At 40.1% G+C, this 24,874-nt stretch overlaps 1 protein-coding gene across 1 annotated transcript; it reads right to left on the bottom strand.

Annotated features, from left to right (window-relative positions):
* Positions 1-6,980: 6,980 nt before the first annotated feature.
* Positions 6,981-23,424, bottom strand: LOC124784670 (kelch domain-containing protein 10). Its single transcript, XM_047254119.1, has 2 exons — positions 22,614-23,424; positions 6,981-9,336 (listed from the first exon to the last, which is right to left on the bottom strand). The coding sequence occupies exons 1-2, from the start codon at positions 23,280-23,282 to the stop codon at positions 8,848-8,850; spliced, it is 1,158 nt and encodes a 385-aa protein (XP_047110075.1). The 5' UTR covers positions 23,283-23,424; the 3' UTR covers positions 6,981-8,847.
* Between the last annotated feature and the right edge of the window lie 1,450 nt (positions 23,425-24,874).

The following is a 24,874-nucleotide window of genomic DNA, read 5'->3' on the forward strand; positions in this document are numbered from 1 at the left end:
ACACACACACACACACACACACACACACACACACACAGAGAGAGAGAGAGAGAGAGAGAGAGAGAGAGAGAGAGAGAGAGAGAGAGAGAATACAGCTTACAGCTCTTCATATGCAAAATGGCGACTCCTGAGTGTAAAGTATTTTGTTTGTGTTTTGCAGTTTGCTAAGAGTGAATCTGCAATCTCAGTTCAGTGTGCATTTAGTTTAAAGTTTGTGACCCCAATGTGGTAAAAACCTCCACTGATGTTATAGTCAATTCAAAGTGACTGGATGTGTACGTAAAACGAAAAAGTTTTGGATGACCACAAATATCTTGGAGATGTTGCTGACCTTGCAAACCATCTTACCTTCATAGTCGTAAGAAGTTTGCTGGGAAAGCAAGCCTTGTACACATGGTGCCAAAGATGACAGTGTGGAAGGTTTTCAGAAAATGTTTACACAGTACATGTTTTAAAGCCAGATGACTTTAATGTAAGACTTTGCAAGCGAAGTGTTGCAGTGATCATGTGGTGTTCAGAAATGAGGCAACTCTTCATGTAAGTGGGAAGGTAGATGACCATAATGTTCATATTTGGGGGTCAGAACATTCTCATGAACCTGTACAATATGACGAAGACACCCAAAAATGAAATGTTTTATCGTTTTCTGCACTACCTCCTGATGTATAGTGCATGGATACCTCCCCCAGAACAGTTCTTCTTCCAATTAGAAAAACAATTTACGACACACAGCACGGATTCAGAAAATATCGTTCTTGTGAAACACAACTAGCTCTTTATACTCATGAAGTAATGAGTGCTATCAGCAGGGGATATCAATTTGAGTCCATATTTTTAGACTTCCAGAAGGCTTTCGACACAGTCCTCACAAGCTTCTTCTAACCAAACTACGTGCCTATGGAATATCGCCTCAGTTGTGTTACTGGATTCGTGGTTTCCTTTTAGAAAGGTCACAGTTTGTAGTAATAGATGGAAAGTCAGTAAAACAGAAGTAATATCCAGCATTCCCCAAGGAAGTGTTATAGGCCCTCTATTGTCCCTGATCTATATTAATGACATAGGAGACAATCTGAATAGCTCTCTTAGATCGTTTGCAAATGATGCTGTCTTTTACCATCTTGTAAAGTCATCAATGACAAAAACAAATTGCAAAATGATTTAGATAAGATATCTATTTGGTGCAAAAAGTGGCAATTGACCCCGAATAAAGAAAAGTGTGAAGTTATTCACATGCATACTAAAAGAAATCTGCTAAATTTCAATTAAGTCACACAAATGTGAAGGCTATAAATTCAACTAAATATTTAGGGATTACAATTACAAATAACATACATTGGAAGAATCAGATAGGTAATGTTGTGGATAGAGCAAACCATTGGCAGAACACTTCGAGGGTGCAACAGGTCTACTAAAGAGACTGCGTACATCATGCTTGTCCACCCTATTCTGGCATATTGCTGGGTGGCGTGGGATCTGCATCGGGTGGGACTGATGGATGACATCAAAAAAGTTCAAAGACGGGTAGCTCATTTTGTATTATCACAAAATAGGGGCGACAGTGCCACAGACTTGATACATGAATTGGAGTGGCAATAATTAAAACAAAGGCTTTTTCTTTGCAACGGGATCTCATGAAATTTCAGTCACCAGTTTTCTCCTCCAATTACGAAAACATTCTGTTGGCACTCATCTAAATAGGGAGAAATGATGATCACGATAAAATAAGAAAAATCAGGGCTCGCACAGAAAAATTTAAGCGCTCAATTTTCCCCTGCACCGTTCGAGAGTGGAACGGTAGAGACACAGCTTTAAGGTGGTTCATTGAACCCTTTGCCAGGCACTTTATTGTAAATAGCAGAGTAATCATGTAGATGATGAACCTGACAACTTTATTTAACAACAAGATGGAGCACCTTTCCATCGGCATGTCTTTGTAAGAGAGTGGTTGAATATCAAGAGTCCTGACTGTTGGATTGGTTGTAATGCTCAATATGACAGCTCTTTTCTGCTGTCCCCCACATTCATCTAATATCAAACCATCAGTTTTTTTTTTTTTTAATTCTTTGGGGCTTTATAAATGATAGTCTCTTTGTTCTGCCACTAATGATTTGCCAGAACTGAGATATAGAACTAAAAAGGATATTGCTTCCATTACACCAGACTTGTTAACCAACAGGAGGGAAGAATTGGGTTTTAGGTTGGACACCTCCAATCTGACATATGACTTCTTGTGACTAATCTAAATTAAACTTTTGTTGTACCGCTGTAACTGGGACATTCTTGGGACACCCTCTGTGTATTGTCAAACTTTACAGTTGCAAACATCCACATGTAAACTGTAGTACAGTATGTCATATTCGTACATACTCAATTATTAGGACCCTTTAGATCAGATGCAATAAAGAATATTTGCATACATTAAAAGTTTTTAAATAAATAAAAAAAAAGCATTACTCATTAAAAGCAGCTTACCTGAGAACCAGAATGTTTTGAGTGATATCTGAAGACATTATCCCTATACAACAGTGTCTCCTATTATTTACAATGCCTTTCCACAAAAATCACTCTTGGTACCATATCTAATTTGGCAAGTCAGTTAAAGATACTATCCAAAAAATTCACTTAACATATTTTGCATGTGTGAACTATACCTAATTTAAAGGACCAAAAGCTGAAATGCACTGCACAACAGGAAAGTAAGTAGGGAGCTCACAATTATGAGAATGCCATACTTAACTGATCACACCTGCTTGGTGCGTTTGTTCCATTTATAAAATAGTTATCAGATGTGTGTAATGAATCTGACTGCCTACTACACTCTCACACAGCAAACTTGACTGATCACATCTGCTTGGTGCGTTTGTTCCATTTACAAAATAGTTATCAAATGTGTGTAATGAATCTGACTGCCTACTACACTAGCACACAGCAAAAATTAAGTCTTAATCACTTAAGAATATCTAATAAAGTATTTCTACCAGGAATTCAAAGACAATAATTAATTGATTTCATTAATTATTAGTGAGTGCTTTTCATATACAGGGTGGTCCATTGATCTACATCTACATATATACTCCACTAGCCACCAAGAGATGTGTGGCAGAGGTCACAATTCGTGCCAAAGTCATATCCCCCCCCGCCCACCCCTCTGTACCACTCACGACTGTCTGAACACCTCAGTACAAGCTCATATTTCCCCTATCTTTGAATGATGATCATTACGCGATTTGAAAGTTGGTGGTAATAATATATGCTCTGCATCCTCAGCGAAGATTGGATTTTGGAATTTAGTGAGCAGCCCCTTCCGTTTAGCCCGTCGCTTATCTGCAAGTGTGTTCCACTTCAAACTTTCTATGAGATTTGTAATGCTCTCATGATGGCTAAATGTACCAGTCACCAATCTTGCCAGTCTTCTTTGGACCTTCTCAATCTCTTGAATCAGATCCAACTGGTAAGGGTCCCATACAGACAAACACTACTCTAAGAGTGGACGAACTAATGTATCGTAAGTTATTTCCTTTGTTGACCGGACCAAATATCTCACGAAATAAGTGTCAAACAAAAAACTACAAAGAACGAAACTTGTCTGGCTTGAAGGGCGAAGCCAGAAGGCACTATGGTTGGGCCACTAGATGGCACTTCCCTAGGTCAAACAGATATCAATTGCATTTTTTAAAGATAGGAACCCCCATTTTTTATTACATATTCCTGTAGTACATGAAGTATGAATTTTTAGTTGGACCACTTTTTCCACTTTGTGATAGATGGCGCTGTAATAGTCACAAAACATATGGCTTACAATTTTAAACGGACAGTTGGTAACAGGTAGGTTTTTTAAATTAAAATACAGAATGTAGGTACGTTTGAACATTTTATTTCGGTTGTTCCAATGTGATACATGTACCTTTGTGAGCTTATCATTTCTGAGAACGCATACATTGTGATTACCTGTAAATACCACATTAACGCAATAAATGCTCAAAATCAACCTCAATGCATTTGACAATATGTGTAACGACATTCCTCTCAACAGCGAGTAGTTCACCTCCCATAACGTTCGCACATGCATTGACAATGCAATGACGCATGTTGTCAGGCGTTGTCGGTGGATCACGATAGCAAATATCCTTCAGCTTTCCCCACAGAAAGAAATCAAGAAATCTGGGGACGTCAGATCCGGTAAACGTGCAGGCCACGGTATGGTGCTTCAACGACCAATCCACCAGTCATGAAATATGCTATTCAATACCTCTTCAACTGCACGCGAGCTATGTGCCGGGCATCTATCATGTTGGAAGTACATCCCCATTCTGTCATGCATTGAAACATCTTGAAGTAACATCAGTAGGAAATTGCGTAGGAAATCAGCATACACTGCACCATTTAGATTGCCATCGATAATATGGGGGCCAATTATCCTTCCTCCCATAATGCCGCACCATACATTAACCCGTCAAGGTCGCTGATGTTCCACTTGTCGCAGCCATTGTGGATTTTCTGTTGCCCAACAGCGCATATTATGCCGGTTTATGCTACTGCTGTCGGTGTATGATGCTTCGTCGCTAAATAGAACGTGTGCAAAAAATCTGTCATTGTCCCGTAATTTCTCTTGTGCCCAGTGGCAGAACTGTACACAATGTTCAAAGTCGTCGCCATGCAATTCCTAATGCATAGAAATATGGTACGGGTGCAATCGATGTTGATGTAGCATTCTCAACACCGACATTTTAGAGATTCACGATTCTCACGCTATTTGTCTGCTACTGATTTGTGGATTTGCCGCGACAGCAGCTAAAACACCTACTTGGGCATCATCATTTGTTGCAGGTTGTGGTTGACATTTCACATGTGGCTGAACACTTCCTGTTTCCTTAAATAATGTAACTATCTGGCAAACGGTCCGGACACTTGGATGATGTCATCCAGGATACCAAGTAGCATACATAGCACATGCTCGTTGGGCATTTTGATCACAATATCCACACATCAACACGATATCGACCTTTTCGGAATTGGTAAACGGTCCATTTTAACACAGGTAATGTATCACGAAGAAAATACTGTCCGCACTGGCAGAATGTTACGTGATACCACGTACTTATGCGTTTGTGACTATTACAGCACCATCTATCACAAAGCGAAGAAACTGGCCCAACTAAAACATTCATATTTCTTTATGTACCACACGAATATGTAATAAAAAATGAGGGTTCCTATTTTAAAAAAACGCAGTTGATATCCGTTTAACCTATGGCAGCACCATCTAGTGGGCCAACCATAGCACCACCTGGTTTCCCCCTTCAAGCTGGAAGAGTTTCGTTCTTTGTAGTTTTTTCGTTTGGTGCTTATTTCATGAGATATTTGGCCCAGCCACCAATCAATGGACCACCTTGTATGACACAGCTTTTAAGAACACCAGACAGGATATTTGTAATTTATCTGCAACTAGATATTAATGTAGAAGTAAATTTGTCGTGGTCCTGAAGCAGTGATAAAATCAATAAAGAGAGCATTTCATACTTTTTACCAACAATTAGAGCTGCGACTGACCATTACTAAAATTATGAAGACTCCCAATCGAGAAAATTTGTAGTTCCACTGACTATATCCTCTGGAAAAATGAAAATCACCATATTTTGAACATAAATCTGTAAAGTTACTGTCAAGCTCGATAAAGGAAAAGCAAGCAATTGTGAGTGCAGTGAACATTCATAATGAAAGAACTATTCTTTCTACCTCATGCCGAGAGTGTTTTGAACTGACTGTATATCAAGTGCACCTGTATGCTGGACACAATTTGAACATAGATCTTGGGAGTACAGCCTGCACACAACTGAGAAGGAAACAAAGTAGCCCATGCTACACTGAAATTGAGCCCGTCCAGCAATGTGCCCTAACTGCAAAATGAATTTGTATTGCCTATAAAAGATTAGTTCCAGATGTAAATTGAATCTAGCACAGTCATAACTCATCACCTATAGTCATTCTAGTGTTTTATCATTGAGACATTCACAGAAAAAAGAATGTTAACATTCATTAGCTTTTGAAAGGACCAAAATGTACTCCAACTCATCAAATGATTTCTTCTGAAAGTTAGCAAAATTTTCGTTCTGTTTTGTGTGTACCTGTCAACTACTCAACACTACTGCTATTTGGCAAATGGTCTCTTTACTCCCACATTATTTACGTTCTGCCAGAGGTTTCCTTGGTATATACAAGGGTGTGCTGAGAAGTAATGCCTCTGATTTTTTTATGTACATATTCTTAAAAGCTTATCAAATAAAACAAATGTTATTCACATTCTACGTATTTATTTCTCAACACAGTCATCCTGGTGACAAACACATTTCTCCCAACAAGAGACCAGTTTATTGATACCGATACAGCAGAATGTTTGACTTTGTTGACAGAGCCACCAACTCACCTCTGCTTGCACAACTTCACTGCTATCAAAGTGGAGTCCTCAAAGGTGTTTTAGAAACAAAAGAAAAGTGGATGGGGCCAGGTCAGGACTGTACGGAGGATGATTGATGGCGGTGAACTCATGATATTGGAATGTAGCATTTGTGGGTGGCCTGGCAATGTCATGCTGGAGGAGAGAGTGCTCCTTGAGTGGGCTAACACTTCGAATTCAAACTTCAAATACGGCACACCATTTCTCATGCATCAATGTGTTACACACTATGATTTGGAGCCCTGTAGCGGCAAAGGTCTCGGTAAATATGAAGACATGAATAAATATGTAGAATGTTAATAACATTTGTTTCATTTAAAAAGCTTTAAGAGTTTACATATAAAAAAATTGAAGGCATTACAGCACACCCTGATGATGATGAGGTCCCATACTCCAAGGAGCATAGGCGACGATGCAGGAGACCCGCACCGCCATACTAGAAAGGTCCTAGTGGAAGTGGTTTACCATTGCCTTCATCCGACTGTAATGGGAATGAATGATGAAGATAAAGACAACACAACAACACCCAGTCATCTCAAGGCAGGGAAAATCCCTGACTCCACTGGGAATCGAACCTAGGACTCTGTGCTCGGGAAGCGAGAATGCTACCGCAAGACCACAAGCTGAGACACCCTCACACACTCTAGTATTTCATTTTCTAATGAACAGTTTTTGGGGGTCAATGTAATACCAAGGATGAATGCCGTATTTGTATCACTACAAAATTAGTACTCAGTTTAGTCTTTTATTTTTAAAATAATTAACATCTTAACTCCTTACTAAAAGGCCCTTTATTTTTCTTAATTTGTCTTTTTTCCAATAATTCTGCTGACAACTGTTATTTGGACACACTCACAGTTGTTGCCACATAATAATTAATTTACAAAGAGTGCTAACAAAGCTCAACCTGTGTTGTGCATTTCAGTGTTCTGCATAAAAGCCCACTTGCTGACTATTTAAAAAAAAAAAAGTTTTTTGATGTCTGGATACATGTGCTGATAATCTGAATACAGAAATTACAACAGAAGTGATACTGAAAATGTGATTTTCGGGTTAATACACGCTTACTGATGACAGCAACATACATACTCCATTGAGTTGATCATAGTGGAAGCAGAAGTCATGTGACATTCAGCTGCAGTCTATTTTCAACAATAAATTGATTTAATTTTACTTACTTGCTAGCACTAGACAAGTTGCAAATTAAATCAGCCGTATAGGAGAAAGTGTTTGAGGAGAAGCGTAGAAAGGCAAGAGGAAGCCTTACTTGAAATAAATACAAATTCTTCCTCATGAAACACGCACTATCATTACAATCATAACAGAAAATGATGTTACATTATAAATGAGTGATTAGTTGTTACTTGTAATTAATCCATATAAATGTTACTTCACTGCAATACAACAGTAGCAACAACCTACTGCCTTGTTTGTGTAACACAAAGGCTTTGTGTCCAAGTAATTTCTCATAGTGCACATTTCATATTATATAAACCATATTTGTTTTTTCACAACCATTTACCTTCTGATACGAATGTGTTGTGTCAAATAATTCAATATTTTTATCTAGATAAGAATGTAAAAATTACATAAACATAATGCAATGTAAGTAGTTTACAAATTTATCATAATTTTCCCATGAAAGTGTGTAACAGAAAAGGAGTACCACAGGAAATTAATCAGTGAACGTTCATTAGATTGAAACTGTGCTGTGAAGGAGTGCAGACATCAAAACAACATATATGAGAAAACTGAAAATAGCACAGGGAGAAATGAACTACAAATATATAATGAAAGGCTGTGGTGCTGATACTGGACTCTCATCAGAAAGCTGTATGGGGAAAAGTTTTGGAAGCATAATGATGACACAATTCATAAATATAAGATGAACCAACAGCACCAAACAAAAGCAACTTACATAAGTAAATAATCTGCATACGATTAGTCTGAGACTCGGTAAAATATACACTATAAGTGTTCTGTTACATCCTCTGTGCATATAATGTTCTGTATTCAGTAGGTCCAGAAGAAATTAATTAAACTGCACAATGGTTGAAATTCAACAAATGTGTACAATTGTAATATTTCTTTTAAATCAAATGGTGCATACATCAACAATTAACAAACAATTTTTCTGCACTGATCAATAAAAGCAAGGCTACTGCAATCACTTTTAAAGTGTGCGTAGCCAATAAGATTCTTATAACAACTTGGTATATTCTATGAACTGCTGGCTCTTGTAAAGTTCTTATGATCACTATTCATGTCTCAATATTAATATGAAGGTGTTTCTTGCAATGTGATAAAATAGGAACAAATAAAAGTTCAAAAATACAAATTATAATAAATAATTTGCATCACCTGTTTTAGTTCATCAGAGACAATGTACACTGTCACAACCTTCCAACGAACTTTCTAGGGAAGCCATAAGATAAAAGTTTGTCTTTCGCTGTCAGGTACAGGTCTGGATTGTAGTGAAGTATAGCCTCCCAGCACATTTCTTCTAGTTTAGGTATGCATACCCAAGTAGCATACAAGTCATTTATTCTTTTATTGTCCCTTGTAACACCACCAAATGTATACATGCATCCATATGGTGTGATCGCAGATGAATGAAAATACAAGGTTTGTGGAAAACTACATTCTCTTACATAAGTCCACTGCAAGGTTTTCAGACTAAGTTTCCAAATGTCACGAAAACTATGACTATTCCCATATCCTCCACATATGAAAACTGCAGGCTCTTGCAGTCCTTCTTCTGGCAACTGCACACATCCATGAAACTGCCTTGGAGGAGGATAACCAGGAGGACGAACTCTGCTGTCACACTTTGTTGAAACAATTTCCCATTTCTTCGTCACGATGTTAAAAGCATCAATGTCCTACGAATAGTGCAAATGAAGAACAACTTTGATACAATTAAGTAAAATCAAATATGTGTAGCATACCATATCAATACATATTTGTATATGAAAGACTAAAGTAATATATATCTGGAAAATAGGAATTACTAAATTTATTTACCTCAGCATTTTATACTTGAACAAACTTATGTAAATATAATGCAACAAGTATGTGTAAGAGCATACAGTCATAAGAAAAGAACATACATACCTACCAAAGAAGTCTTACAGTAGTCAAAATATAATGGCTTTTGTGTTATAATCTAAAATTTTAACACTGTTTGGCTGCTATAAAAAGAAAAACACATACAAAATAACAGAGAGATAGAATAACTGACCAGTATTTATATTCACAAGGCAAAATACCAACTGCCAACAGGCACACTTAAAAGTGAAAACAATAACTGTCCACACAACAGATGGGCCCTCTCAACCTGGAGTGTGAGGGACCCGCTACTCGGTTCTAATCATCTCCAACCCATCCCTGTTCTAAAAGGAAGAAAAAGTTCTTATAGTTTTGAAACATTAGTGTTTACACTTTTAAATGGCAGAACTGGAATTTCACATCCTGAAGAGAATTACTGACCAGCCATTCTGTCTCCCTGAACTTTGATATAAGTAAAAAGTGCACACAGCATCTGCAAGTCAAACTTCAAAACTTGTATCTACCAGGACAAAAGTTTAACTGATTTCTATCGCATGTGCAATGGTTTCCAAACATGATATAAGTTATAAGTATCAGGAAGACAAAGATTCCAATCAGTTCACCAAATGACAACCTTTTGTAGCACTTCGAGAATATTTAACTAAAGACACTGCTTATCAGTCTACCTTGTTGTTAAGGTTTTCAGTACAAAGCCCACACTATCTTGCACAAGCTGCTTCATCTCTGAATAACAACTGCAGCCTACACACATTTGAACCAGGTTACTAACTTCATCCAATGATCTTCCTCTACAATTTTTACTGTCCTATCAAGTGATTCCTTCTTTTAGTCAAATTGTGCCACAAATTTCTTTTTTCCTAATCTTACTTAGTGCCACCTCATTTGTTATTAGATCAATTCATCTGATCTTCAGCATTTTCCTATAGTACAATATGTAAAAAGTCTTTTTTCTCTCTTTGTCTGAACTGCATATTGTCCACATTTCACTTCCATACAAGGCTACACTGTTGAAAAATACCTCCAGAAAAGACTTCCTTAACACTTCAGTTTATATTTGCTGTTAAGAAATTTCTCTTTCTTAGAAATGTTTTCATGCTAGTGCCAGTCTGTATCTTTCACCGATCAGGCATTTTGCTGCCCAAACAGCAAAACTCATCAACCACTATTTCCTAACCTAAATCCCTCAGCAATGACTAAATTTAATTTGACGACATTCCATTACCCTTGCTTTACTTTTCTTGATGTTCACCTTATAGCTTCTTTTCAATACCCTATCCATTCTGTTCATCTGCTGTTTCATTTCTTCTGTCATCCCTGATGGAATTTTCTTCTGCCATCCCTGATGGAATTACAATGTCAACTGCAAATCTCCCAAGTTTTTATTACTCCTCCCTGATTGGAATTCCCTTTACAGGTTCTCCATTGTTTCCTTTACTACTGATCAATGTACAGATCGAAAACATTGAGGATAGGCAAAGACATTGTCTCACTCTCTTCTCAACCACTGCTTCCCTTCCATGAGGATCCCCCCCCCCCCCCTGCCCCTCCCACACCCCATCCTGCACTCCTGTAACTGCAGTCTGGTTTCTGTACAAGCTGTATATGATCTGCCACTCCTTGTATTTTATCCCTGCTACCTTCAAAATTTCAAAGTGTGTATTCCAATCAACACTGTCGTAAGTTTTCTAAAAAACTGCAACATATAACATAGTTTTGCCTTTCTTTAACCTATCTCCTAAAGTAAGTCACAAAGTCAGTATTGCCTCATGTGTCCCTACATATCTCTGAAGCCCAGACTTGTCTCCCCTAAGTTGGTTTCTGCTAGCTTTTTCCATTCTCCTGTAAGTAATTCATGTCAGTACTTCGCAACCATAAACTGTCAAACTGATAGTTCAATAATATTTATAAGTTTCAGCACCTGTCATGTTTGGAATTTGAATTACTACATTCTTCTTGAAGACAATGTATTTCGACTGCCTCATATCTTGTATACCAGGTGTAATAGTTTTGTTATGGCTGAGTAATGCTTTATTCTAGGAGCTTTCTTTCGACTCTGGTCTATTAGTGCTCTTTTGAATTATTCTTGCAGTATCATATCTCCCATCTCCCCCCTATTCAACTTCTCCTTCGCTTTCTACATTATTGCCTTCAAGTCTGCTTCTGTTGTATAGACCTGCTATATATTCCTTCCACCTTTTCCCTTCTTTGCTTAATACTTACATACCATCTGAACTCTTGATACTGTAACAGTTGCCTCTCTTTTCACCAAAGGTGTCTAACTCTACTGGCATCTCTACCTTTCCCCTCATTACACACGCTTCATTATCTTCACATTGTCTTCCAGCCATTTTGCACTTTCTGTCAAGCTCATTTTTTAGGATTCTGTAATCCCTTCCACATGCTTCATTTGTTGCATTTTTATACTTTCTCATTTTGTCAAATTTTATATGCACTGTTAGAAATATAAGTGGATAGATAAATCTACTCACGAAGTGTTGGCAAAAGAAAACACACACAAAACTACTTTGAATTTATTTGCTGTATTAGGTATACCCATTAGTAACATGTGAAAATTTGTGCCATAACAGGACACAAACCTGGATTTCCCACTGATTGTGAGTGGTTGCCTTACCCAATTCGACTACCCATGCACACTCCTCGGATTGACCCAAACTTCCACATACCACACTGTCTACTTCCTGCATCAAAGTCCGCTATGTAGGCTGAAAATAGCGGACTCTGATATGCGGATGCAGATAGTGTGACATGTCACAGTTTAGTTCAGTCTTGGGAACATGCATGGATACCCAAGTAGTTTGGCGACCACTCGCGATAAGCAGGAAATCCGGGTTCGTGTCTCAGAAGCACAAATTTTCACGTGTCACTCATGGGTAGTATATCCGTACCTATTACAGCTGTTGTCAAGGAATTCACAGTCAGTGAATAAAGTTCAAAGTATTTTCATACAACTGTGGATGGTAAACAAGTCTGTTCCTTCAGACATGCAAGTTACATAAACATATGAAACTTAAGGGAAATATGCAAGCTTTCAAGTCAGTGTCTGTGTTATGTAAGGATATCTACTAGGCCTTGCTTTTACCTATTTGACCCCTTTTGCCTCACTACTACAATTGCCTTCTATTACACATCTTTCTCCTACTTCAGTCAATTGTGGCCTAATGTTTCATCACACCCTCAACAACCTCTAGTTACTTCAGTTTACCCATGTCCTATAGCTTTAATTCCCTACATTATTATTTCAATCTGCAATTTATAACCAATAAATTAAGGCTGCAGTCTCATATGTTCCTGGGACTGTCTTACAGTTTAAAATCTAGTTTCAAAATCTGTCTTGCCATTATTTAATCTATTTGAAACTTCCCAGTGGGTTCCGATCTCTTCCAATTATACAACCTCCTTATATTATTCATAAGCCAAGTGTTTGCAATGATTAAATTATGCTATGAACAATATTTGACCAGGCAGTTTCCTCTATAATTCATTTTCCTTTCTTATACTTTTTTGCTTCTCTTGCTTTTCCTACAATGAATTCCTATCCCTTAACTACCTGAATAATTTCTTTTATCTCCTCATATATTCTTCAGTCACTTCTTCATCTGTGGAGCCTGCTGACTTATAAACTTGTACACTACTGTGGTGCACATTGGTTTCTTGGCTAGAATAATGTGTTCATTATGCTATTATAGTAGCTTATTTGCATTCCTATTTTATTATTCATTATTAGACCTACTCCTCCACTGTCCCTATGTGATTTTGTATTTTTTAACCCCATACCTACTGCGCCCTATACTGTTCCAGTAACGTGTTGCAGACTTGCAGTAATACTAATTTTAAACAATGAGATAATAGTCAAGTGACAATTATCTACAAATCCTATTGCAATTGCTCACAAGATGCTTTACAGAATATTTCAAAAATCTATTTCTAAGGTATTGTCTACAATTTTTAACTCTGACTGAAAACAAAAATATAGGCAAAATAAAATGGTAAGCTAACCCAACGCAAAGGTACGTTAAAAATCCAACAACATGACAGGAAAAAATGCCTCAGGTTTTAAAAGAAACCATAATGGGGGGAGAAGAAAAAAAGAATGTACAACTGTAAAGTAATTCCAAAAAAAAGATAAGTTACCCTGAGAATTGCCTCCACTCTCTACTGCCACCACACTGCTACTCATGCTATCATTTCTGTTACACTTCGTTTTGTGAAATTTTTTACAATACTCTACAATACTCAACTCCAGTTCATGTTTTAACTCACAAGTTGGTAAAAATATATTTTCTATAGAGAAATAACTGTCTTCCATGTAGATTTTGCTGCCTTGCCATCTGAACTCACTGACTATAAATGACTATTTGGTGCCAAAAGTTCTACTTATTAAAAATTTTCACTGATATGACAAGTAAGAAATATTGTGATGGGCCAATGATAACTTCCAAGCAATTTTTCAGAAGATCATGCAAGACAGCGATCTTAAAACTGACAGTCTATTATGAAGTGATACAGCTTGCAATTAATTGCTGAAAAACATCAGATATATTCACTATATGTTAGTAAATAGCAGCAAAAGTTGTCAGATGGTGTCAACAGAAAAAGGATTGGCCATTCATTTCATTGGAAGATTGGGATAAATATACTCCATGAAAGAGAAAGAGAAAGAGAAAGAGAGAGAGAGAGAGAGAGAGCACAAATTCAGATTGGGGAGGGAAATCTACCCTGTCTTTTTCAAACAATCCACCCAAGAACTTGACTTAAAAAAATTAAAAGAAACTGCAGAAATGCTAAATTTGTATTGCTAGACAGGAATCAGAACGAACCATTCTTCTCTCAAATGAGAAATCAGTGTCCTACCATTATGCTAACTCACTTGGTGTATCCATTCTAGAACAATACGTCAAGCCACTTAAAGGCACCAGATAAACAGAATTACACTGCAAATTATAGGAGGAATGGCTAACCCTGACTTTGCTTTCCTTGTAGAAGTGAGAAACATTCTTGGGAACAAAAGCTGGCTGAAACCTGAAGTGAAAAGCTCTGAGATATATAGCGAGTCATGGAATGCATATCAGAAAGACAGATTAGAGGCCATGGAAGGGGGAGCGTTTATTGCAGTTTACAATAATATTATCTCCACTGAGGTCAACAGTTGAGCATGACAGTTAAGTTACCTGGTAGCGTATAACAAGTTTACGTGAAACCAAGGTAATTGTTTGGCAATTTTACTGGCCACCCAATTTCGCTGCGACAGTTCTAGGGTCACTTAAAGAAAATCTATGGTCAGTAGCATGTAAATACCCAGATAATGTGATACTAGTTGGAAGTGACTTCAACCTACAAAGTATACACTGGAATGTCTACAGATTCATTGCAAGGGGTACAGGCAGACAGTCTGTACAAAATACTGTTAAACACATTTCCTGAAAACTGTCTTGAGCAGCTAACCCATATGCAATGGAAATATCTTGATGTCATTATATCAACTATGGTTATAAAAGTTAATGAGTCAGCCAAGGAGGCTAGGTGTGGTTGGTTGATTAGTTGGTTTAAAGGCGGGAGAAGGGACCAAACTATGAGGTCATCGGTCCCTTGTTCCTAACAAAACAATGCCACAAGTGTGAGAATAAAACGGACAAAACATATAACACCAAATGGAAAGAAAGGAAAAGCCACAAGAACAAAGGGAAGGCAACGAACACTAAAAGGAACAAAAGAGGACAAGAAAACAACGGAGAGATGCTGCAAACAGAAGAGAGTAAAAACATGAAAGCAGATTACAGTGGTTGGCCAACCGCAAGAATAAAAAGGGAAAGCCAGCCACTAGGGTGGACGACATAGAGAGAAAAAGGGCATGTGCTAAATCCTACATAGAAGTATAAAACACACTCTCACATATAAAACATAAAGCTAAAGCTGTTCTGGAGGCATTGTCGCCCAACACCGAAGGCAGGGTGCTGAAAAAGTTAAAAGTCTGCTGCAGAGCAGCTAAAAGTGGGCAATCTAGCAACAGGTGGACGACTGTCATTTGGCAGCCACAGCAACACTGAGGTGGGTCCTCGTGACGGAGTAGGTAACCATGCATCAGCCATGTATGGCCAATGTGGAGCCAGCACAGGACAACTGATTCCCTGCGAGAGGCCTGCATGGAAGACTTACACATATTAACAGTCTCCTTAATGAAATGCAGTTTATTGTGCGTGCTGTTATGCCATTCCGTCTCCCAAAGCCGGAAAAACCTGCGGTTTAAGAAAGAACGCAGGTCAGCTTCAGAGATGTCAATCTCCAGAAGCGGTTTCCGCGTCACCTGTTTGGCCAGCCTGTCGGCAAGTTCGTTGCTGGGGATTCCAATGTGTCCTGGGGTCCACACAAACACCCAGGAATGGCGAGAGTGTTCCAGGGCATAGATGGACTCCTGAATGGACGTTACCAGAGGATGGCGAGGGTAACCCTGGTCGATAGCTTGAAGGCTGCTCAATGAGTCAATACACAGGAGAAATGACTCACCAGGGCATGATTGGATGTACTCAAGATCATGAGATATGGCTGCCAGCTCTGCAGTGAAAACACTGCAGCCAACTGGCACGGATTGCTACTCAATATGTCCTCCATCAACATATGTGAAGCCTATGGGACCATCAGCCATTGAGCCGTCAGTGTAAACCACTTCAGAGCCCCGGAACACGCAAGAATCGAGAAGAAGTGACAGTGGAGAGCGGCGGGGTTAACTGAGTCCTTAGGGCCATGCAAAAGGTCCAGACGAAGCTGCAGCCGAGGCGTACACCATGGAGGCATATGTGAACGGACCGCAAATAGAGGCGGTAAAGGGAAGGACTCCAGTTCGGAGAGAAGAGACCGCACGTGAACTGCAATCGTTAGCCCCGATCTGGGCTGCCTACGCAGGAGATGGACTGCCACGAGCGGGAAAGGAGATGGTAATTCGGATGCTCAGGGGAACTATGAATGTGTGCTGCATAACTCGTGAGCAGCTGCACACGTCTGATCTGCAGTGGAGGGACACCAGCTTCCACCAGTACACTGGTCACCGGACTCATCCTAAAAGCTCTTGTCGCTAATTGAACCCCACAGTGGTGCACAGGGTCGAGTAAATGCAATGTTGAAGGTACTGCCGAATCATAAACATACTTCCATAGTCAATTCGGGATTGGACAAGGGCTCTGTACAGCTGCAGCAGCGTACAGCGATCTGACCCCAATTGGTGTTGCTCAGGCAATGGAGGACATCGAGGTTCTGCCAGCACTTCTGCTTAAGCTGATGAAGATGAGGGAGCCAAGTCAATCGAGCACTGAAAACCAGTCCTAGGAACTGATATGTCTCCACTAGAGTGAGTCGATCGTCATGAAGGTAAAGTGCGGGTTCCGGACGAATGATACGACATCGACAGAAGTGCATGACACACGACTTTGCGGCTGAAAACTGGAAGCCGTGGGCTAGAGCCCATGACTGCGCCTTGTGAATGGCTCCCTGGAGGCGTCGTTCAGCAACAACAGTACTGGAGCAGCAGTACAAAATGCAGAAGTCGTCTGCACACAGAGAAAGTGAGGTGGAGGACCAGACAGCTGCTGCTAGACCATTAATGGTCACTAAAAATAGACACACATTCAATACAGAGGCCTGTGGAATTCCATTCTCCTGGATATGGATGAAACTATGGGAGTCACCAACTTCGATTCTGAAAGTACGGAGCGACGGGAAGTTTTGGATCAAAATTGGGAGTGGTCCCCGGAGACCCCACTCATACAATGTGGCAAGGATATGTGTTGCCAAGTCGCGGCGTATGCTTTACGTAAGTCAAAAAAGACAGCGTATGGAAAAGGCTGTTAGGATGGCAGACTCGATGGACACAAGATTATCAGTGGTACAGCAACCCTGGCAGAAGCTGCCCTGATATGGAGCCTGCAAGCCACATGACTCCAGGACCCAACACAACCGCCAACATACCATACATTCCAGCAGCTTACCAAGAACGTTGGTGAGGCTGATGGGCCGATAGCTATCCACGTCAAGCAGGTTTTTACCGGGTTCGAGCACCGGAATGATGGTACTCTCCCACCATCGCGATGGAAAGACGCCAATGCACCAGATCCAGTTGAAGATGACGAGAATATGTCGCTTGCAGTCAGATGAGAGATGTTTAATCATCTGGCTGTGGATGCTATCGGGCCCAGGAGCTGTGTCGGGGCAATGTGCAAGGGCACTCAGGAGCTTCTACTCTGTAAATGGGGCATTATAGGATTCACTGCAGTGTGTAGTGAATGAGAGGACGTTCCCTTCCAGCCGCTGTTTGAGTTCGCGAACGGCTGGGGGGTAATTCTCTGATGCAGAGGCTCAAGCAAAGTGCTCAGCAATCACGTTTGCGTCAGTATGTAACTCGCCATTTATGGTAAGGCCAGGGACAGCTGTTGGGGCCTGGTACCCGAAAAGACGTTTGATCTTTGCCCAGACTGGGGAAGGTGACACGTGGCACCCAATGGAGGAGACGTATCTCTCCCAACACTCCTCCTTCTGTTGTTTGATAAGGTAGTGAACACGGGCACAGAGCCGCTTAAAAGCTATGAGGTGCTCCAGGGAAGGGTGCTGCTTATGCCGCTGTAGAGCTCGCCGATGCTCCTTAATTGCTTCAGCAACTTCTGGCAACCACCTGGGGGCTGCCTTACACCTCAGGCACCCTAAAGAGCAAGGGAATGCGTTTTCTGCTGCAGAAACAATTGTGCTAGTCACCTGCTCAACCATCTCATCGATGTTACAGTGTGGGGGAGATTCAGCGGTGACAGCAGAGGTGAAAGTTACCCAGCCCGCCTTGTTCAAAGCCCATCTGGGCAGGCATCTGTGTGCCTGATGCTAGGGCAGTGACAGGAAGATGGGGAAATGGTCACTACTGCACAGGTCGTCATGTGCTCTCAAGTGGATAGATGGAAGATATCCTGGGCTGCAAATTGATAAATCAATGGCTGAGTAACTACCATGAGCCACACTGAAATGTATGGAGGCCCCAGTATTTAAGAGGCAGAGATCGAATTGCGACATCTCTGCCTCAGCCAATAAGCATAGTACCACCCCAGAAGGGGTTATGGGTCTTAAAATCTCAAAGAAGTAGGAAAGGTTTAGGGAGTTGAGAAATCAGTGTAGCTGCTACATTCAGGGGTACTGCACCATCTGGAGGAAGATATACATTGCAGACAGTTATTTCCTGAGTCATCCTTATTCTGACAGCCACAGCTTCAAGAGGGGTTTGAAGGGGCACATGTTCATACAGACCGAGTTGAGGACATAAACGCAAACTCCACCTGACACTCGATTATAGTCACTACCGTTCCTGTAATATCCCTTATAGCCGCAGAGGGCAGGGGTCTGAATTGCTGGGAACCAGGTTTCCTGGAGGGCAATGCAGATAGAAGGTGTAAAGCTTAACAGTTGCAGTAGCTCAGCCAGGCGGTGAAAAAAACCGCCGCAGTTCCACTGGGAGATTACATCATAAGACTGGGTAGGTATGGAACATTCAATGAGGCAGTTTATGTCTCAGAGTCACCCGCTGCCACCGATATATTGTCTCAGCAGTCTATATCCATTGTGTATGTGGGTCAGGCATGATCTAGGTCCTCAGCGGACACCAAAATCTCTGCCCCATCCCCAGCTGCAGAGCTTGTAGGTAGTGGTGGTGTGGTTGCCACCATAATTTCCTTGGTCTTATGGGTTTTCTTTTGAGATTTCTCTCACTGCTCCTTGGGTTTCCCTGGCTGGGAGGACTTCATTGGCTCAGTCTCTGGGTCTGAGCATGAAGCCCTACGACCAGCTGCTTTTGGGCTCTTCAGCCACTGGTGGGTGTCGTGTTTCCCACTAAAAGAAACCTGAGAAGAGAGTGACCCATGGGACCCCTTCCTAGTGAGAGAAGCCAAAGAAGACTTACGCTTCTCTGGCTTAGAAGTGGGGACAGATGTCCCCGATAGTTGGGGAGGGGGGGAGGGGTGTTGCTCCTGAAGTAGGTGATGCAGGAGCAACAGGAAGGGAAATGGCCCCCACCATCAAGGGGGCAGGTGTAGTCTTCCGGCTCTGAGAGGGGACGTGGGTTGGCGGAGCTGTTGGTGCCATAACTGTTGTAGCGCCAGCGCAAGACGATGTCATACACACAGGATGCAGGTGTTCAAATTTTCTCTTAGCCTCAGTGTAGGTCAGTCTGTCCAGGGTCTTGTACTCCATGATTTTCCTCTCTTTCTGGAGAATCCTGCAGTCAGGTGAGCAAGGCGAATAGTGCTCTCCACAGTTGACACAGATGGGAGGCGGGGCACATGGAGTATCGGGATGTGATGGATGTCCGCAATCTCGGAATGTGACACTGGAAGTGCAGTGGGAAGACATATGGCTGAATGTCCAACACTTAAAGCACTGCGTCGGGGGAGGGATATAGGCCTCCACATCACACCGGTAGACCATCACCTTGACCTTCTCGTGCAATGTATCACCCTCAAAGGCCAAGATGAAGGCACCGGTGGCAACCTGATTATCCTTCGGACCCCGGTGGACACGCCAGACGAAATTTACACCTCGTCGCTCTAAATTTGCGCGCAGCTCATTGTCGGACTGCAAAAGAAGGTCTCTGTGAAATATGATACCCTGGATTATATTTAAGCTCTTATGGGTTGTGATGGTTACAGAAACACCTCCTGCTTGCCACAAGCGAGTAACACCCGTGACTGGGTAGAGGATGCTGTTTTGATCAAGACTGACCCAGGTCTCATTTTGGACAAGCCCTCCACCTGCTAGAACTTGTCCTCTAAATGCTCAACAAAAAACTGAGGCTTCACAGTATGAAGTAATTGGATTTACCAAACAGTACAACAAAAGTACGACAACATGGCATACGAGTTACATAAACTTATAAGTCTAGCTTGTACAGTTCCCAGTCAATTAACTATTGCCACTGAGTCCAACGATGTCACTAACTACAGTTTAACATTAACAGCTGCGCGCATAACTTCCTGATTTGTATAAAATTATGTCGATCAATATATACTGTTTGTTTCTGTGTACTGCTTGCCATGAGCTACTTAGAAAATTTTCTACACTTATTAAATTTTATTATGTCTGTCATAGGCTCACTTACATAGGATAGATTATAAGTGCAAACACAAAATGTACGACACATAAAGAATGCAAAGGCATGTCGCAACAGTATAACTCCACAAGAGGAAATTTGATTTAGAGCACAAACTGTCTTTTCATTCTCCATTTAGGCTCATCTTATAATAATTTGCCATTGCACATTAATTCTACTCACTACATCACTTTTAAAAACTTAACACTGGTTCCTGCAAACCACTGTCATGCTCCACTACTAACTCACAACCGAACACAAACGCATTTAAAGGACTGCTTAAGGACTCCATGAATTCACATTATTAAAATTGGCTATTTCTTTTACGAGTGCTGACAATGATCAATCTAACACTGCCAAAGAATAAATTACAACTTGAATCTACATATCTGTGCTCAATGAGCTTACCTGCATTACATTCAGTTTTACATGGCGACACAAAGGACTGAACACAAAGCAATAAATTTCTAGATCAGAAAATTTTGTGTGTCAAACAAGGCCACCACTTAAATACTATAGAATTAAAAGAATTTTGCTGTCTGTGAATAAACAAGAGTAGAAGTGAATCAAACATAAGACAAATGTTAAATGTTAGGGTCAATCCAAATGAAGTGGTCCAATAAAAATTAATTTGGTTGCTTGACCATTTTTAAATATTTTAATCTTTTTATATGTGATTACCCTATAATTGAGAAGTTCAAAACAGTTTAAAAAAAAAATTCCTTTCACCTTTACTGAAATGATTGTTTTTAGAAAAGTGTCCTCTACAACACTGCCTATTACACAAAATATCCTAAATTCAAAAATAACCAGTCAAAATGATCTCCAAAGTTCGGTATCCAAATTTTCAAAAATCAACTTTTTAGGCCCAAAAACAACAAACAAGGAATGATTTACGACAGTCTATTTTTTCCTATAGTTAGATTACATGCACTACTAGCCTCATACAGAGCAAGAACACTTACAAATGCTTCCTTAATTTTTTTATGAATTTCTGAAATATGAAAATTTGTTTGTAAAGTTTAGGGTTGGTTATCTCCGGTGGGACTGAATATTAAAATATGATTTTTGCACAGTTTGTACACCTAGATGATAGCAACGTACTGTAAAAATTTCAACACTGATTTCTGACTGTGAACAAAGATATGAATTTTTGAAAATGTGGAAATAACTCACATTACTCTACAACTGATATTACGGCTGTGGCCCATTGAAATGGTTTATTGTTTCATTGTAATAAAATTTAATTGTGATATATTTAGTTAACACTATCACCCAATATTCTTTCAGTTTATTTTTAATAATGCAATATTAAACAGTAAGAGGTTTCACTTTTGTTCTATGGTAATAAAAATGCCCATTTACGTTTAGGTTTATTGTCAATAAAGAAGTACATTATTACTGGGTGTGGCATTGTTGTAGTCAGTCTGTTCTGAAACCACTGATAGAGTCGATGTACGTACTTCGAGGGTGTAGAATGTGTTATGTGCTTTGTTCTTTGTGTAGTTTGTAATCAGTTTTGAGAGATTAACTGGAATGCAGTAACATGGATGAAAAGTGCTCTGTTGGACAGATAGCAAGTGAAGTGTGTCGCAGAACAGTTTATGGTTCAGTTTGATGAAGTTAGACAAACTTTTTTAAATTTCGAGTGAGTTGTTCTGCAAAATCAGTGTGTGAGTATCATGAGAAGAAATACATTCTGAAGTACAACCACATTTTATGGAATAAAGTGCTGTGATCCACTTAAAGTTCATATAATTTGAAGACAGACAATGCTTTTGTAAATGAAGGGTGGGAACTGAGTAATCTGCCATGTTAATATCAGCAACTTATTTACTAAGAAAACTGGTATCATAGGCCAAAATTATTCTTCAACGTTGAAGAAACTGCATACTGATAAATTTTGGAATGAAGCTCTGCGCACACTAGCACACACACTTAGTAGGAAAGAATAATAACTACCTTGAATCCAAAAGTGGTATCGACAGTGCCACCTCCTAGCACATATATCCTTGTTCCATCAAACGCCAGTTCATGCCTGTATCTCCCTTCTGGTGATCGTGCATTGGCGGAATATACGTAAACTTCTTCCCACACTTTAGTTTTTAGATCTAGGCAATGAATATCCGTGGTAAACTCATGTCCCGTCGTACCTCCTACCGTATACAACCGACGACCATCCAATACCAGGGCCTGGCCGTACAGTTTGGGTGGTACACTGCCTTCAGCTGTTATTGCAGTTATATTAAAATTATCTCTCACATTACAGACGTGAACTTCACTCCCAGAAACTGCTCCAAACGGGTAACCTGTTCCTCCAAATATTATCATTGTACTTCCTCTCAATATAACAGCACTCGACGCCAATTCGTTTGGCATATTTGGTGGGTAAACAACTACCCATGTGCGGGTAGCAAAATTGTAAACCCATATTTCTTTAAATAAAACGTTCGTTCCTGGAGGTCCTCTCAAATTTTCTGGATTATACCCTCCAAAAACATAAATATTACTTTCATCACACACAATGCGATGTCCACTTCTCGGCTTTGGCACTGGGTATTCATATCTAGCACTACACTTAACAATTTGGAAAGGCTTAAAACAATACAAATCTCGTTTTTGTTTCATCATTTTTCTTCAATGCAACCTAAGCGGTAATCCATGCTGCGGGTACCCCCGATTTTTCATGTTGTTACAGAAACATTCTCATTAAAAACATAACCTCTTCTCATCATCCACGTTCAGATCTTGAACGCTTTCCAAAATTCTTTGGTCGAAGCATTAACCACTGCTGCCAACTTTAAGCTGGGTTGACATAAGCAACTAATGTGACTCCGCAGTACGTGCCTCTCTGTAGTGGCACCATGAGCTATCGTTCAATCGGAACGCCACAAAATTCTAGTTAGTTGCACGGCTTTCAACGTGGCGTCCATGAAATCGTATGGTCGGGATATGGCATTATAGCAGTGGCAAGAGTTAAATACAAGGAAGGCGAAACATAAATGTTAGGTCCGAAAACAGATTTCGCTTACGGATAAATCAAGGGCCGCAAATACATTTACAAAAGATATAAAAGTCGATGGTGAAAATGCTGTCTGCTGTGGCAAACTAACCAACAGCTGGCATGTAAATATTATCTGCGGACACACCACCCTTCCAAGATTTTAGAGTGTTATTGTATACGTTGATCTAGGCAGTTCGACTATTTTTCAGCTGCCACATTATACTCGGGGGCAGTTTATCACACATGACCCCACAATTCATGTAGTGCTTGGTTTCACAAACCATGAAGTTTATATGATTCGTTTTTTGGTTACGTATTAAGTTTATTTATTTATTCATCCAAAAATCTTTCGAGATTCTGGACTACTTCATTGGTCTGACACACACACACACACACACACACACACACACACACACACGCACACACAATGCTCCAGAAAAATAATCATAGGTCGTTGTTCTTGTAGGTCCAGAAGCTGCGAAAGTGTACTTTCCAATCACTGTTTTGAGTTTTTTCAGTAACAAAATGAAAACACACTGAAATCAAATGGAGTAAAGCAGCAATTACTACACGATTAACTGCGACAGCATGCTTGTATTTCGAAATACAACCACCAGGGAGCAATGGAAGAAGGAAAGTGGCATAACAAAGGAGAACCATGTAGAACCTTTCGTGATATGGCAGAAATTGCGTCTCTTAAGTCGCGTCACTGAAAATTGGTAGTTCACACTGCAACTGCATTACGCCACTGGCTGTGTCAACACTTTTGTTGCGTGTGTGAACTTGGCTTAAAAAATAATTAATACCAAACGTACGTTTAGAAAATGCCAAAAATGTGCTAAAGACCACGGAAAATGTTGAAAAAATTGCTAAGACACTTACCCTGAACTAACAAAAAATAGCTATGCCAGTAGACAATTTTACCAATTGTTAACTGTATACAGCAACATCATTAATGTACTGTAAGCCAAAATGAAAACTGCTGTTATCACAGCACAAAAAGGTGAATATATCATGGGCTATGGCTAATTCACACTGGCCATCACATCACATCATGTTACATCAAAGTGTACATTCTGGCTAACCCGTCACGTCATGTCACGTTACAGCATCATCAAGGTTTCTCGAGAAGAAAGTTTTGATGGCTGGCGTCATCCAGCTGTTGTTGATCATGTGACCACCCAGCTCATTTCATCACTATACATGGCTATGTGTGTAT

The sequence above is a fragment of the Schistocerca piceifrons genome, chromosome 1 (assembly GCF_021461385.2).
Source record: "Schistocerca piceifrons isolate TAMUIC-IGC-003096 chromosome 1, iqSchPice1.1, whole genome shotgun sequence".
Classification (NCBI taxonomy): domain Eukaryota; kingdom Metazoa; phylum Arthropoda; class Insecta; order Orthoptera; family Acrididae; genus Schistocerca; species Schistocerca piceifrons.

Excerpts from the sequence above, each read along its gene's own strand:
- LOC124784670 (XM_047254119.1), bottom strand. The coding sequence starts at position 23,282 with ATGATGAAACAAAAACGAGATTTGTATTGTTTTAAGCCTTTCCAAATT. Across the intron at positions 9,337-22,613 it reads ATACCACTTTTGGATTCAAG|GACATTGATGCTTTTAACAT; the intron begins GTAGTTATTATT and ends CACTATTCGTAG.